This window comes from Clytia hemisphaerica, unplaced genomic scaffold (assembly GCF_902728285.1).
Source record: "Clytia hemisphaerica strain Z4C2 unplaced genomic scaffold, Clytia hemisphaerica genome assembly, whole genome shotgun sequence".
In the NCBI taxonomy this organism is placed as follows: Eukaryota; Metazoa; Cnidaria; class Hydrozoa; order Leptothecata; family Clytiidae; genus Clytia; species Clytia hemisphaerica.
The window spans coordinates 1,391,301-1,409,099 of NW_027103564.1; the positions used below are offsets into that span (position 1 = coordinate 1,391,301).

A 17,799-nucleotide genomic window follows, 5' to 3' on the forward strand; every position below is an offset into this window, starting at 1 on the left:
TCGTGCAAAGTTAGATAATAAGAGACAAAGAAGAAGATCGTGTAAAGTTAGATAATAAAGAGACAAAGAAGATCGTGCAAAGTTAGATAATAAGAGACAAGAAGAGAAGATCGTGTTAAAGTTAGATAATAAGAGACAAAGAAGAAGATCGTGCAAAGTTAGATAATAAGAGAGACAAAGAAGAAGATCGTGCAAAGTTAGATAATAAGAGACAAAGAGAAGATCGTGCAAAGTTAGATAATAAGAGACAAAAGAAGAGATCGTGCAAAGTTAGATAATAAGAGACAAAGAAGAAGATCGTGCAAAGTTAGATAATAAGAGACAAAGAAGAAAGATCGTGTCAAAGTTAGATAATAAGAGACAAAGAAGAAGATCGTGCAAAGTTAGATAATAAGAGACAAAGAAGAAGATCGTGCAAAGTTAGATAATAAGAGACAAAGAGAAGATCGTGCAAAGTTAGATAATAAGAGACAAAGGAGAAGATCGTGCAAAGTTAGATAATAAGAGACAAAGAAGAAGATCGTGCAAAGTTAGATAATAAGAGACAAAGGAGAAGATCGTGCAAAGTTAGATAATAAGAGACAAAGAAGAAGATCGTGCAAAGTTAGATAATAAGAGACAAAGGAGAAGATCGTGCAAAGTTAGATGATAAGAGACAAAGAAGAAGAGAAGATCGTGCAAAGTTAGATAATAAGAGACAAAGGAGAAGATCGTGCAAAGTTAGATAATAAGAGACAAAGGAGAAGATCGTGTAAAGTTAAATAATAAGAGACAAAGAAGAAGATCGTGCAAAGTTAGATAATAAGAGACAACGAGAAGAAGATCGTGCAAAGTTAGATTAATAAGAGACAAAGAAGAAGATCGTGTAAAGTTAGATAATAAGAGACAAAGGAGAAGATCGTGCAAAGTTAGATAATAAGAGACAAAGAAGAAGATCGTGCAAAGTTAGATAATAAGAGACAAAGAAGAAGATCGTGCAAAGTTAGATAATAAGAGACAAAGAAGAAGATCGTGCAAAGTTAGATAATAAGAGACAAAGAAGAAGATCGTGTAAAGTTAGATAATAAGAGACAAAGGAGAAGATCGGTCAAAGTTAGATAATAAGAGACAAAGAAGAAGATCGTGCAAGTTAGATAATAAGAGACAAAGAAGAAGATCGTGCAAAGTTAGATAATAAGAGACAAAGAAGAAGATCGTGCAAAGTAAGATAATAAGAGACAAAGGAGAAGATCGTGCAAAGTTAGATAATAAGAGACAAAGGAGAAGATCGTGTAAAGTTAGATAATAAGAGACAAAGGAGAAGATCGTGCAAAGTTAGATAATAAGAGACAAAGGAGAAGATCGTGCAAAGTTAGATAATAAGAGACAAAGAAGAAGATCGTGCAACTGCAAAGTTAGATAATAAGAGACAAAGGAGAAGATCGTGCAAAGTTAGATATAAGAGGGACAAAGGAGAGATCGTGCAAAGTTAGATAATAAGAGACAAAGAAGAAGATCGTGTAAAGTTAGATAATAAGAGACAAAGGAGAAGATCGTGCACTTCTTTGTCCCATATTTCAAGCAACTTTCAAGTAACAGTGTGAATACACCTTAAGACTTTTTGGTATAGCTGATATGATTGAATAAAATTAATTTACGCATGCTTGCAAAAGAAACAATAAGATAATAAGAATCTATAATTATCTGATAACATAAACTAAACCAGGTCTCCCTATCACCTCGCAAATCACAGAGTGTTTCATTAGCGTAGCCATGAAATTATTATAGACACTGGAAAAACAACGGGCTGATTTTTGCTAATTTTTCATGTACAAGCCTTGTCCGCAGTAACGACATTATTGTTCACCCTCCTCCCACCATTAAATGATTTTTAGTAGCATTTTAATTGCATTTCACATCAAAATACACTTATCCAATTCCCAAACGAGACTTTAAGCTCTCCTCCGAGATTAAAACCCATCTAGTTAATTACAAATTATACGTCGTTATGACGTTTTAAATTTCGAGAAAGATGCAAAAACATGCTCTGTATAAGAAATTGAATATTGACACCCTAAATTTTTAAACTTCAACCTATAAAAACCCACCGTGCCACCACGTGAGACTCACGTCTAATATATGCCAATCTCAACTCTTCTCGGAGAAATATTGGAAAGATATTCTTAATTCAAAATTTGTGTCATTATAAGCATTTTGTTTGATTTTACTCGTCTGATGAGGTTTTTCTCACACCAGATTACATAAATGTATTCGCTTGGTATTCTAGCATTTATTTTCAAACTTTTAGCCAGCAAAAGTACGGTCAGAGAAAGTTAGAGAACTTTTTAGAAATAAGGGTACTAATCATTTTTCTAAATCAGAGTCCTTCGAGCCGCCATGACAGTTGTCCTTTGCCGACAAAGCCTTTACATTGATTGTTTTCTGAAACAATAGAAAGACAATACTTCGCTCTCCACCGTTTCATTCGATGTTTATCCAGAGTCTCTATAATAAATCCATGGCGTAGCCAAGAGGGGCGCAAAATTTGTGCAGGAGAGCAGATTTTAATGACACTGTAATTATCTATTCATAATATAAAAAGATAATTACAGTGTCATACACAAATTTTTCGCCCCTCTTGGACTACCCTAACTGTGTTTAAGGCCTACGTATAAAGGGAAGAACCAGAAGAAAAAAACCTCATTTTATCAAAAATTCTTATCATTACTTTACTTTTTTTTTAATGAAAGCCATGACTAGGATAATCCACCAGTTATCGCACGAATTACTGTACGTAACATTAAAGTCACTGCATTCCTAGAGAGCTCCTCGTCAAATATCAAAATTATGTTGTAGAAAAAAGCCGTTTAAAGTGTAGTACAAACAGCATTCCAAGCATTGTTGTTAGGTGGTTGATTGTCCTAGTACTGTTTTCTATTTTTTTTTTTATTGTAAATATAAAATTTCCTGCACTTTTTTAAAAAACTGCACATCTCCATCGCATCGTATTCATGTTATGCACCACTGCAATTATTTCTGACATTTCACCAAAGACCCAACAGCTGATTGGTTGTAAGTGACGTAAAATCAGTCAATACGTCACTTGCAACCAATCAGCTGTTGGGTCTGTAGAAGATATTGCAATGGTGCATATCTTGAATAGCCGTAATTTACAAACAATTGTTAAGTTTTCGAGTCAAAAAGTTAATAAATCATCTTAAAAACACTTAGTTCAGATAAAAAAAAAACAAAAAAAGCCCAAAAAACAAAACGTGTATAAAAAGAAGTTTTCAACCTCGTTCCCAGCACATTATCAGCTTTTTCATGCTTTACTGATGATAGCGCTAGATACAGAACTCTTATCAACCAACACCAGGGTATTCTCTGGCGTCAATCAGTAACGTATATAAAGCCTGAAATACATGAGGACGAAGTTGGGAAGTTTCTATATAAGACTATCTACATCTCAAACTCGAAAGGGTCGTTAAAAACTCTTCATAATAGACTTTGAATCGAGAGGAATTGAGTTTAAAGATGTCAGCCATGAGAGCTTTCTCTGTCCAAATTGCACTAGGGCCGAATCTCCTTAGAGAATATTCTACCCAGTTAGCACACAAACGCACGACCTTATTCTTAGGATTATATATTTTACACTTTTTTTCATAAGGACAAACTATATAAGAACATAAGACTTCGCTGCCCAAAATGTTAAGAACCAGTTAAGACGTGAAATAAGACATCATTTATACTGTCTTTTCTGGTAAGATTTAACATATAGACACTAAAGTTATCAGCTGCAGTAAAGCAAGTAACATGGGAATAAAATCACATGAATTTTTTCGAGCAATCACATGTTTTGACTATATGCTGATATAATTTTGCAACCCGTGTAAGTATCATGTCTAATTTTACGTTTCATTGTCAACCTGAAATAGTTTCTTACAACAGCAGGCGCGAATTTTGATAGATAAAAATAAATTATACGCAGAATGAAAAATAAATTTCAAACTTGCCAATTCTTGCTCATTGCGTCGGTGGTGGTCTTAACTTCAAATACTTCCAACAAATATTCGATTTCGTTTCTTCTCATTTTGATAAAGATTGTTATTTTGAATTTTTTTTTGATAATGCAGCTATTTTAATGTTTTTCATTTTTCTAAAAAATAAAAAATATACTAGTAAACATATTATGCCACAAGCTACAAGTGTCAACTTTTTCAGAAAATTCAAGGGGTGAAATCAAGCAAAAATTTTTTGAAAGACTGAGGATCTCAAATTTTAATTTTTTTTAATCCTTAAAAATCTACAAAAAAATCACAAAAAGGTTACAAAAATTCTATCAAATTGGATGTTGCAAATTTAATTGGGATACGATTTCTTTACCTAGAAAAATTTATATAAATATGTTGCAGTGAAAGCTCCGGAGATCTGCAGAATAAAATTTAAAAGCACGAAAGAAATCGTGTGTTAAGATCCAGATACTAGCAAAGTGAGAAAGAAAGTAAAGTTGTGTGTTTTTGTCTTAAATATTTTTGTAATTTTGGTTTAATTTCAAGGCATACAATATTAAACTTTGGAAAGAAAATGATTCATGATAAACACCAGAGAAGATTGACTATCTTAATTCAAGTAACGAGCAAAAAAATATGAAGAAAATTTTTAAAATCAATATTGCACACGAGTAAAACTTTCATAACCGTTACTAATGGAATGAAATTCTTTATGTCTATTGAAGGTAGCAAATCTTACAAATCAAATTTTCTCATGCAGTTTTAAAACCGGATAATGTCTCGCATCCTTTTGCACAAACTTCACTTCTCTACATATTAGGGACTTGTTGCAGTGGCTGTTTACCGTGTTCCGATGGATTGAACCTTTACCGTGCTCCGAATGAATGGGAAATTTTCCGTTTCCAGGCAGCCCTTTTAATCGGCTGGCGTATTCCAAACGAAATAACTCAATAATCTCTTTACCGATTCGTTCGTTTTGTTTTGTGAATTTAGTTTTATCATGATTTTGCTTGTTTGAGGGGCAATTTACCAGAACTTGTTATTGTCTGCTCACTAGTCTCCACAGTTCCGTTCCGTTTTCCACCAACTGTTTCCGTATCATACTTTCCTTTTCCTTTATCGTGCGTCTTGAGGTGGTTTTTCAAATTCCCCGATAACGAAAAGCGTTTACCACATACAGTACACTCATAAGGTTTTTCACCACCATGTACCCTTTTCTCGTGACCCTTTAACTGGATTTCGCGGTTGAAGTTCTTCCCACATACTTTACACACGAATATGGGTAGGTTAAGATGTGATTTGACGTGTTTCTGGTACCTGTTTAAGTAAATGAATGGAATAGAGTTGACATAAAAGAAAAAAAACTCCGGGGACGCAATGATATCTGTCCCGAAACAAATGCTTATATAAGTGGTCTGACATATAACTTTTTTCGAAAAGTGAAGCTGATTCTTTGTAGGAAATCCTAACACGGAAGTTAGCTAATACGATGAGATTTTGTATTTTGTGAGAGTGGGGGAAATCACATTTCTAGTCTAACATACTTAAAACACTAAATAAAAACAATTAATGCAACAGGCCATTCCATTTTATATCCATACATGGGGATGGACGAACATTTCTAGAGGTTATTCGAGAAAAATTTCCAAGGGGTCTTTTTTCAATTTTCCAAGGGGGTAAAAAGTTATTCTAAAATTTCCACGGGGTATATCTGATTTCAGTTCGTCCACCTTCAATTTAAGGTATGAAAAGAATCTTTCCAAGGGCACTGATGCAAATTTCGCCATTTTCCAGGGGATATAGACATATTTTCAATATTTTTTTTGACAAAGGTTCGTCCACCCCTCTGTATGGTTTTTCAATGGAACAGCCCAATTGATGAACGGGAAATTTACTTACTCAGAGAGAATGGAAAATGGTTCACCACAAATTTTACATTTGAAAACGTTGTAATCAGGATGTATCATCATGTGTTGTTTCAAGTTCTTTCGATGTGGAAACGTTTTACCACAAACAGTACACGATAAATGTTTCTCAGGTTCATGAATCAATGCATGATCTTTTAAAGATTTCGCCGAAAACAATGCTTTCGAACAGATTTTACAAGTGTACGGCTTCGTGCCGCACCGAGTTCTTTCGTGTTCGTTGAAGTATGTTATGGTGGAAAACTCTTTACCACAATTCGGACATTGAAAAATATCTTTCCCGCCATTATGTGATTTCATGTGACGTTTAAATTCGTAAGACGTTGTATATTTCGCAGAACAAAACTGGCAATAGTGAGTTTTTTTGGCTTTACGGGGAGATTTTTCGGCTTTACGGGGAGTCTTTCCCGCTTTACGGGGAGGTTTTTCTCCGGAATGCAAACGTTGATGTTCCTGCAGTTTTGAGCGATATGAAAACATTTTCCCACAAGCATTACACTTAAAATCAGGCTTCTCGTGCGCCTTCATATGCCGATCCAAAAAATAGTCTTTGACACTTTTCCCACACACCTTACATGTGACATTCTTTCGTTGTTTGATTCTTTCTTGAACTTTTTTCCCGATTTCTGAAATACCATTTTCACTTTCTCTACTGTCGGATTTGTTGGAGCTTTTGTTCACATCGGATTTGTTTCTTTTCTGGCTTTCCATACTTTGACTCACTTTCTCGATCTCTGATGTTCTGATTTCAGTGTCGATTTCAGTGTCGATTTCAGATTTTCTTTTCGTCTGAATTTCAGTTGAGTGTTCCCCGTTTTCTAGAATTTCGGGATTGAAATCCGTATCGGATTCATCGGGATTGCAAGAGTTTAAATCGTTACTCTTCGATGATTTGAGATGTTCAGCTTTGATAACCTCCTTCTTCAAAGGAGAAGGAAGTAAAGTTGGCAAAACATGATTATCAATTTGCCTTGAAATGTCACTTTCACTTTCGCTTTCATCATCGCTGCTATCACTTTCGTTTTCGCTATCACTTTCGTTTTCGCTATCACTGCCACTGTCATTTTGCAGTTCGAGTATGATTTCCATGGGGTGTTCTAATTCGACTTTGATGTTCAAAGTATTTTCGTTTTCAGTTTCATTTTCACATTCGTTTTCACTATTGGATTCACTGCCACCGCCAGTGTCATTTCTGTTATGTTGCAGTTCGATTTTGATTTCCAAGGGGCTTTCCACTTCGGATTTAATATTCAAATGGTTTTCAAGTTCGATTTCGTTGTTTTGTGATCTTGTACTTGATAATTTCGTACCTGAAAAAGGATATAACAAAAAATGTTATTTTTTAGATAACCAACTCTCTTAAAAATTCGAGCCTCTACTATATTCGAATCTTTCTGTAGTAATTCGAATTAAAACAAGCTAGATGCTGGAATGGACCTACCTGATGATGAAAGTTAGATAGCAATGCAAGGAGAAAAATGAAAAAAAATCAGTCAGAAAATATAGCGTTTACCGAAAATGCATATAACGCAATAAATTCATCATTGATTGTTGATGGGGGGACAGGGAAGGGTTGTAGGGAAAAAAATAAATAGAAAGTTCTGGTCGCAAAAATCAGTTTTATTGACAATTGAATCATGCTTGATGGTGAGCATTGTTATCAATAATGTTTTTGTGTAAAAAAACATAGAAATGAATATAAGGAAAAAATCCAATGAAAATCTGCAAATACGGCGATTTCCGGCATTTTCAACCGGAAAAAAAATCATTGTCAACATTGAGAAAAGCTATATTTTCTTATTTGGTTAAAGGGAATTTCCCCAAAAAACGAAAATCCGTTTTTTAAGGCGAATAAGAATTTTCCGGTAAAAACCACTTAAGCCATTCTTTAGAGAATCTTGCCCTCCATCTTTGTACCAAAAATCAGAAAAACCTAATGACAGGATTTTGAACAAAGTCCAAAAACCCTATTTTTAGGCAGTTTTTGGCCTAAATTTGCCCAAATATATTTTTTTTCGAAAATCGGGCTCTTTAACATTTTGGCCATTGCCATTTTTCATCTTTGTGCCAAAAATCAGGAAAAACTAATGAGCCAATCTCGAGAAAAGTTGGTAACGAACGAACGAACGAACGGACGAACAGAGGTTAGGGGTAGGTCCAATAATGGTACCCTCAGTTGACAAGTGAGCAACCCAAGTCCTGATGCACTCAAGTTAAATGACCTACGTGTGGTCCTTAAGGGTATGTTTTCAAGATAAAAAATGCGCTGTAAGGGCCAAAATGAGCGAAGATGAGCAAAAGTGCACTTTAAGGGCGTTAAAATTGGGCAAAACGAAGATTTTTGGACAAAATTTTGGAAAAACTGAGAATTTTTTGCCTTAAAATGGACCAAAGTTTTTAACGAAATGTATTGTAAGGGTCAGATTTCAAAGGCCTAATCAAGTGCTCCCCCGCCTCTTGGTCCTGGCTCTAACATATAAAATAGTGTATAGACTGTATAGAAATTATTGCATACCAAGATTACCAGTTTCATCTTCCAAGTCTTTGTTCTTGACTTTCACCAGAGTTGGTTGTGGGTTGTCTTTCTTCCCAACATGTTTCCTTTTCATTTCTTTGCGAAACGCCAAAGAAGCAGATAACCTATTCTTTGATTTAATGGTCTGTTGGCATTTCATAATTTTTCAGTTCTTCAAAAAATAGTTGTTGACATTCTTGTTAATCTTGTACAATTTTACTTTTTAAGTCTAAAACGAGAAATTAAGAAATATTGGTAGTGCAGTAAAATGGGTACAGACATGGTTTGGAATGTACAGTCCAACAAAATCATTTCAACCTGTTGAACATGACATCACAAAAAATTAAGTAAGTTTATTAAATTAAAAGCCAGGAAAGTCATGATGCAGCTACCTAATTAGAGATTCGAATCCTCCTTTCTTTCTAAATATTGATATTTCTAGTTGGGGTTAGTACTAAAATAAGAAGACGTGATGGTGTCAACTACTTTCAAATATCAATGCTTAGCAGCCTGCTCCCTAACCCCCTGAAAGAATCAATTATTAAAGAAATGTCATTATAATAAACTTTAGATGAGCAAAAAAGTTATAGATTTTAGAACCAGAAATTCTGTAAATAGTTAAATTTCATAATATAAACTATGTATCAAATTCTCAATTTAGGATTCATTCATGAATATAGTCTTGTAGAAATCTTTCTTAGAATGCCATTTACAAATTCTGAAATTATTGTTAGTAGCAATGTCCATGTAAATCCCAGAGATGATTTGGTTAAATAATTACATTAAGTAACATTCAAAGGCGTATACTTGATGCATTTATGGTTTGTAATGAGTCATCGCCAGGTATTGTCACAGATGTCATGTTGAAATTAATGCTCTGTTGTTGGTCAAGAAGAGATTCTAAAGGATTCAAATTGGACGTCGAATATTCTGTTAAAGTTTTGCTCTGATGGTGTGTCAAAGCATGCTTTTTGAGATTCGAAAGCTGTGCGAATCTACTTTCACATTGATCACACTGGTAAGGCTTCTCCCCAGTATGTGTACGTTTGTGACTTTCCAGATTTCCATTTTGAGCAAAGCAAGTTCCACAGAACTCACATTTGAATGGTTTCTCACCTGTATGTAGACGTAAATGTTTCTTTAGATTGGATCGCTGTGCAAACGTTTTCGGACAGACTTCGCATTTATATGGACGTTCAGTACTGTGGACACGTTTCTTGTGTAACCTCATATCACCAAGAACTTTAAATTCTTTACCACAAACATCACAAACTGGTGGTGGTTTTTCGGAATGCATTGATTTATGTCTTGATAATTTTCCTTTGGTAGAAAAAGTCTGCGCACATACTGGACAATGATAAGCTTCATGGTCTGCAGGCATATGTGTTAAAGTGTGTTCTCTGAGATGTGATAACCGTACAAATGATTTCTCACAAACTGTGCATTTATGAGGGCGTTCAGTACTATGACACAACATGTGCTCTCTGAGACCTCTAGATGAAGTGAATGTCTTTGAACAAGTTTCACACGTGAATTTGCAATCACCACACTTCGATTCGAGATGGTATATCAACATACTTTGTTGTCTAAAAGATTCTTGGCATTTTTTACATTTGTATGGTTTTTCACCGGTGTGGATACGGTTGTGATTCTTTAACGCTGTACCTGAATGTTAAGAGATAGAGATAATTTACTTTTTGTTTTACTAAAAAAAGGTTTTATGCAAATGAGAAAAAAATCTCCAATGCGAATTTTGGTTTGAACTTGCTTGTTGTAAAGATAATTTATGATTTTTTTTCATCATCTTGTAAAAGTAAAAACTTTCTTCTAACCATGACAGACAATATAGCCCTTGACCCAATAACCATAAAATATATCCTATGATATCAGGGGGTATAGATATTTCAGATATTTCAGAAAATGACCCAAATTCTGAGCAACTCAAACCATGCCCCAAAAATTGTATTTGCTTATAAAAGGTGTGTAAAAGTCAAAGTGGTAAAAAATACCTAAAAAGAGTCTTATAAATTATTAATTCACTTTTAGTTTTTGCTTATGAAAATGTTGCGAAAAGGAATCTCCAATGCAAATTTTGATAAACTTGCTTGTTTTGGGATTTTTTTACAGTAAGTAAGAAAGGAAATGGCATCATGAAATTAAAGGGTTTTTCTTTATAAGTTTCCTAATCCCAATGGGTTATTCCATTAAAATTTCCATACAGAGGGTGGACGAACCTTTTCAAGGCAAAAAAAGATTCTTAAAGATTTGTGGATACTCCCTGGAAAATGGCAAGATTTCCAAAGAACCCTTGGAAAATTCTTTTTGTACCTTAGATAGAAGTGAGGGTTGACAAACTAAAATCAGTCCTTTACGCCTTGGAAATTTTAGAATAACCTTTTAACCCGTGGAAAAATGAAAAAATACTCCTGGAAATGTTCGTCCACCCCCTGTATTGATACAAAATGGAATGGCCCAACAATTCCAGCAGGATAATCTCATTTTTGGGGAAATGGGGAAATTAAAAATTAATTCACATAAATTAAAGGTGGAAGAGAACAAAGCACCGGCAACACCAACTTCTTTATTGATAATGATAAAGAAACAGAATGGAAATATTTTTTGTGAAAGACAAAACATAATAAGAACATAAAGGCTTTGATGGTTCTAAAACATTTCATTTTTTAAGAGATCACACAAAAACAGTCACAAAAAAAAGGCAAGAATAAAAATTTTTTCAGACTTAAAACTCAAAAAGTTAAGAACATCGAGAGGCTTAATAATTTTGAATATACTTTACAAAAACTAAAAGAGCATGGAAGATAGGGAAATTAATATTATACCTGTAAAGAAACTCTTGTCACATGTTTCACAATTGTAAGGTCTTTCGCCTGTATGACTTCTGAGATGTTCTTTCAAATGATCACTGCGGCCAAATCGCATAGGACAAAAGTCACATTGGTGAGGTTTTTCCCCAGTGTGAGTCCTCAAATGTGTTGTAAAATTGGACATTCTTACAAATCGTTTCCCACAAACTTCACACTTGATCTCATTATCCCTAGTGTGAATCTTCATGTGTTGTTTTAAGTTACCTTTCCTAGTGAAAATCTGATGACAAGTTTTACACGAGTAAATTTCATAACTTATTGTATGATTTTCTTCTTGTTGAGAACTTTCATCTGACAAATCTTCCTCAATTTCACTTTTGTTGTTTACTGTCTTGGCTTTCTTTGGGGAGTTTTTGTTTTTTGCATTTACCCCCTTTTTGGCTTTTTGTGATTTCCCTGTTTTCTTCTTATCATTTTTCATCTTCTTTGTAACAGTCTCGTTCAGGTCTTCATTATCCAGGTCTTCATCATCAAGGTCATCCTTATAAGCTTTCGACCTCTTCCTTTTTCGCTTTGGATATCTTTTTGATATTGTCTCCTCAGCTACAAAACGAGAAAATTCATATCAATCAGAAACAAAATGAGGGAAACATGACAATACAGTACAATATTTTGCTAAATGGTAGATGACACATTACAATAGGCAAGTTAACAGTTGAAATAAATCATGGCCTATGGCTATAATATAAGGCGTTAAGTGACTGGCTAAGAATGTACACCCACATAGCAGTTATATTTTGTTCCAAAGCGAAATATTTACAGCCAATGAAATGTTATTATTAATGGGAGGGATTGTTGTCCCAAGATTTTTAGGTTACACTAGTTACACTTAAAAAACCAGCAAAACCAGACAATTTAATGAAATATGATAAGCAGCAAAGTCCGAATATAAACATCTTTCTGAAGTTTTAGTAAAAATTCATGAAAGAAAACAAGATGTTGTGGTAAACAGAATATTACACTAGTTACACTCGTAGTTTGCTTGCGAATTGTGACCTAGTATTGCCACGATTAAAAAAGTTGGAAAAAAGTTATTTTCTTAAAATTGGCAGCATTACGAGTGATTGTATATTTTTGTTAACATACCATTTGAAGTATTGCATTCTTTATAGTCTTCTTCAATGATTGCTACTACAATGATTTCTTCTGAATCCTCTTCTGCACCTTCTTCTTGGACTTGAAATTTGAGAGAAAGATGTTTCTCTTGCAAAGCAGTTTCATTGTGAAGTTTGTCCTTGGTTTCATCTTCTTGGACAGAAAGATGTCCCTCTTGTAAAATAGTTTCATTGGGATCCTCATCTTCTGATCCATCTTCCTGATGAAAAAGATGTTTCTCCTGTGAAGAAACTTCACTGTGATTCTTATCCGCCGATTCATCTTGTAAAGTAGTTTTACTGTGACGCAGATTCTCTGTTCTATCTTCTTGCGGATATTTTTCTTGTGTAGAAACTTCACTGTGGTTCTCATCCTCTTCCCCTTGTTTTTCTGTTGATGGAATTTTCTCTTCCATGTTGTCCTCTGCGAGTTTTGAAGTTTCAATAGGAGATTTTATTGATAAATCTTGAACACTGTTTTCTATATTGTCAGAAGGACCCAGTAAAATTGGGCTTATATCTTCAATACCAGGCTTGGGAGGCTCTTTGAGCTGTTCTGACTGCCACGAAACGTCATCCAATCTAAGTGGCTTGTTTTGTACATTTTGTTGTTGTGATGTTTCTGAGGAAATTGTACTTTCAACTTCATGAGTTACGCGTAAATCTTCAGGAGATTGCGCAGTGTCCATATCAAATTTATCTACAATTTCCACAGCTGGATCTGCTAACAACTCTGGTAATGTATTTGTATCTCCCTCAGGTTCAAATGAAACTTCAATATATTGTTCAGTGCCTTGATCTGATATCACAGACTCGTCATTGTGTAGATGTTCAACATCAGAATCTTTGTTCATTTTTTAAGTATCTTATCATATATTTTGGTCTCTAAATAGAAAGTTACATACGTGAGTGACTGTGAAGTAAAGTAAAGATTATGCTGCAATAAATGCTATCAGTTTAAAGTCTTTCACTGGTAAAGCACTAACTAAGAGTAAGAAGGTCTCACAGCCAAAGCTATTCAGTAACCCAGGATACAGTTTTTTAGACTCGTCACACTTCAGAGAAATCTTGAGAAATGTCGGTAAGGTTCCTCACAAAATCATTTCAAGCTATTCATTGTGTTTAAAATTAAATTTGGAGAGCTTGCAATATTGACAACAAACCCCCAAAAATTCTTGAAAATCTGGTCACTTTACCTTTAGGGACTAACAAAGGTATGGCGTCAGATCAGTGTCAAAAGTCAAAACGTCAAGTCGGAGAGGCAAAATGTTAAGTCGGAAAGGCAAAACGTCAAGATTTGATATTTCACAGAAAAGTGCTACCAAGGGGTATTTCGGGTCCCATATCTTCTGAAGGACTTTTCTGTTTGCCTTGAAATTTAACAAACTTCTTAACCTAAGGTTGAACTACCACTGGTGCAAAAATGAACGTTATAGCATAAGAAGAAAAAAAGCTCAATTTTTACAATCGCAAATTTAACCGCTAAAAATCGCGAATTTTTCAACAAAAAATGCATTCAAATATAGCGCTTTTGATTCTCTAAAACAAACAAAAAAAATTTCCATAATTATATATATTTGACTAGTCTAGCATGCTAGACGACTTAACTCGGTAAAAAATAGGAAGTAGAAAACTTGACAGAAGCATCAATATAGTTTATTTTAACCATATCCCGACATAAAAATTTCCCGCTTTCAACAAAAACGTTATAAACGACTGGATTCCCAGTCTAATATTTGACTATCAAAAGTTACAAGCATTCTTGTTTCCACTGCCAATTATATCTGGACAGACTTTAGTACAAGACACCATTTAGAAACCATTTTGACCCTTTCCTGGCCTTTTATAGTCTTAAAATGGGCAAAAATGCCATTTTTACTCATTTTTTGCTTTAGTGCGAATCAAAGACCCCCCTGGGGAATGCTGGATTTTTTACCTAGGAGGTTAAAAATTGCGCAAAATGTCTTACAATAGATTAAATTTTCACAAAAAAGTATTACACTTTGAATTTTTTGACTTTGCCATCTGACGATCTACCCTATTTTTAATGATTTTCAAAACTTTGAAATCTTTTCTAGTGTTCTGGTGTAGCCAGGGCCTTATTTTTGCCTCATCAGCCCAGAACAATCACACTTAAGACTTTTTGACTAGATTTTTCTAAAATGTAAAAAATAGTCATAGATATTTTTGTTCCTGAAACTAGATAACTTTCTTTACCAAGGAGAATTTAAACAGTTTTCCCCCAAATCAGTTGCAACTCTTGAATAATCAAGGCAGATGCCATATTTTTTAACTTTACAAAACCACCTTCTTTTAGAGCCTGTAGAGCCCAGGTAGGTTGAGTGAAAGACTTCAAATTTTCGACAATTGATCTTTGTTGGTAGGTGAACAGCTTTTCATAAAAGTGAAATTCTATACTGAGTAATCGCAAGGCTTAAATTTGAATTTTGAATCGTAATCAAATATTCACTAAGATTTGCCATTTGATTATCAAGTTTAATCGAATCAATGGAATCAATTGATTGATTCGATCACCTTTAATTGATTGATCCTATTTGATTAAGTTTGATTAGGTTTCTTCGGCTTCAATCAAGCAATGAGATGTGCGAGTCTGGTTCATTTCATTTCATTTACAAAGGTAGACAACTGTAGTCGTTTATAAACTGTGTAGTACAGTTAACATAGGTGTTATATGAAAATGCGATAATTGTTGACAGGATAAGTTTGTATGAGTGACTGCACTCCTCTGCAATCTTTGTGGGAGCTCATTCCGGACTCACAAGTGCTTGCTAGTCGTAAAATAATCAAAGGATTTTGCTCAGAACCAAAGAAAAATTTTCTCGGATTGGGGTGTAAATCAGGAATGGCTAAATCTTGCCCTAACAGAGAGGCTTAGAAGATTTTTTGAAAATGCTGTCCTGAGCTCTGCTAGAACCACTAAAGTAATGTAACCAGTGTTTAGAAACCTGAGTCGCTAACCACTAGCTACCAAAGCCGCTTGAAATTCTGTAGATTGAGTGAAATTATGAAGTGACTTTTTGTCCTTCCTTTGTCTGTCAACCTGTGTCAACATTGATCATATACTTTCAAAACTACTCTTCCAACCAAAAACACTTTTCTTCTCAAAATAAATCCAATTTAACTTTGTCAAGTTGTCATGGACTAGACACTAGCTTGCTACAATCATGACCTCCTTCTCGACCTCGTTTTGAAAGCCAATGCCTTATCCACTGCGCCACGGATTCATGCCAGGATAGCGATTCTGACGGCTATTTATATTGTACAAACTGCAGACCAGACTGTATTAAGAAAAAATCACAAAAGAGTGCTTGTTTCGAGCTCCAACCCTAACCCTAACTGATAATAACCCAATTCCTAGCCAATCTGATACGTAACCACACCAAAACCACACCCATTCCCAACCCTACCAGGTCGCCTGCAGGTTCTGACACTATTCCCGCATACCGGATCCGAAAAATAGATACATGTCTTTCAGTTAGTCACACTAGGAAATCTAGCTTTCAGAAAAAACAACATCAGTCATCTACAGGATGCATTGCACAACAAGGATGAGAGTTACCTGAATCAAGTTCGCAAGACAATTAATTAAAACTTGAAAGTTTGAAACAAAATAAAACATGCAGCAGCCAAAATCAACAACCAACCAAAATTTGTCATTCAATTCCCGAGACAGCGACTCGCTTTTTAAGGCCTTGTTTATACGCCAAAGTAAAAATATTTCCGCACGTGTAAATGAGTCATTGTTTAAGGTCTGGCAAAATTTTCCGGGAAACAGCCTATCCGGTTGTGCGCGGATCTAGGTGGGTTCCGCCTCCCCCGTAGATCTTTTTCTTGGGAAGTTGATCTTCAAATTAGTTTTCAAGGTTGGCTCGGCTCAAATTTTTCATCTATTGCTCAAATTTTAGGCAATTTCTCAAAGTTTTTGAAAATGTTAATTTCATCAGATTTCATTAAAGAGCGCCAGGTTATTTTTTGATGAATCCCTTTAGAAGTTTTGCGGCGCATTTTTTTGCTTGAGAGTCAAGTAAACGATATAGCGCTTTCGCATCATTAATCTTTGATACACATTTTGGCGGGACGCTAGTGTGACTAACTGTCTTTCGTCCTTATGGAGAAGCCTTCACCTTAAAAAAAGGTCTTATGCATTTTGGGATGCTGAAAAGCCCCACCCTTAAACATTAAAGGGACATTAAAGTAGTAAAATGTAAACATTGCACCATTGCACACCACGTGTCATTAAAGAGAACAATTAAAATCACGTGTCCAAAACAAGCATTTTTTATTTTGACATGTGATATTTGCTTTGATTTTGTATCCGCTGCTGCATACAATTTGTTTACGAATTTCGCAAGTACTGTTATGTCCCTTTAAATGCGGCACATGATGTAGGCCAGATCATATGAGTGCCCCCCCCCCCCGCCCCGCGGGCATGGTTTAATACTATTATAGAGTCCCCTGCCCAGTTGACGACCGGTCCAGTTGGCGACCGAACGTCTTTGAACCCAGAAAAGTCATACAAAAACAAACCTCTGGAGAATTTCTTTTGGTAGTAATCTGCCTTGACCTATTTCCTGTACTGTGTAAAAATTTCTAGAAAAGAATGAGTAGAATCCGAAAGATCCAACTTTGCACGGAAGCAAATGAAAAACCCGGATTTTTCGAAAAAAATAAAAAAATGGCTACCTGTGGACAAAAAAGCTTCGTAAGAAAATTTTAACGCTTCAACTCCCACTCCAAAAAATACTTGTCCAAAAAAATGAATATGTTAGAAAGCATTTCTGTAAAAATCAGCTCAATACAGTTTCCTTCGTTTGAAATATTGATAAAAAAGTTGATGCAATCAGCTTCGAAATTTGACGTCCAGTCTGCGACCGACCAAACTCAAAATATGAAAAAGAAGACTCTACAATATTGCGATTAAAACATTCCAGACGCGAAGAGAAAAAAACAGACATAAAAAATTCCCGCGTTTTTATCAAATGAAGACTCTCCATAGACCGCCACTTTCAAAAGAAAACAAAAACAAACTTTAGAAAAAAATGGCGACTTGAAGAAAAATTCTGAAAAAACATGCCGAAGGGAAATGTAAGTCAGTGTAGCTGGAACCTCGATATTCCAGGATTAGAAAAAGCTACACCTGTTATCTTTTTTCTTTAAAGAATCAACAAGCCATCAACATCGATAAATTACACACATTTTACTCAGAGAAACTTTTAAAATTATCTGCCATTATGACTTTCTTGAAGCCGTTCCGAAATGAACCAATCCGGTTATGAATCGGAATTCCTATGGGAGTTCTTTTCCGGGTTTGAAGAAAAACAGAACTGCTGTCATTTGTTTTTTATTCAACCAGATATTTAAATTTGGGCT

The 17,799-nt window shown here is 34.9% G+C and overlaps 2 protein-coding genes across 2 annotated transcripts; both read right to left on the minus strand.

The window, feature by feature from the left end:
- Positions 1 to 4,580: 4,580 nt before the first annotated feature.
- LOC136800928 (zinc finger protein 14-like) lies at positions 4,581 to 8,659 on the minus strand. The gene is made up of 3 exons (XM_067057540.1): positions 8,430 to 8,659; positions 5,889 to 7,224; positions 4,581 to 5,306 (listed from the first exon to the last, which is right to left on the minus strand). The coding sequence occupies exons 1-3, from the start codon at positions 8,587 to 8,589 to the stop codon at positions 4,988 to 4,990; spliced, it is 1,815 nt and encodes a 604-aa protein (XP_066913641.1). The 5' UTR covers positions 8,590 to 8,659; the 3' UTR covers positions 4,581 to 4,987.
- A 248-nt stretch (positions 8,660 to 8,907) lies between these two features.
- LOC136800927 (zinc finger protein 436-like) lies at positions 8,908 to 12,965 on the minus strand (the record flags this gene model as incomplete). The annotated part of the gene is given in 3 exon segments (XM_067057539.1): positions 8,908 to 10,094; positions 11,270 to 11,857; positions 12,401 to 12,965. Coding segments are annotated over 3 exon segments (2,025 nt in total), but the record flags the coding sequence as incomplete, so codon positions are not given.
- Between the last annotated feature and the right edge of the window lie 4,834 nt (positions 12,966 to 17,799).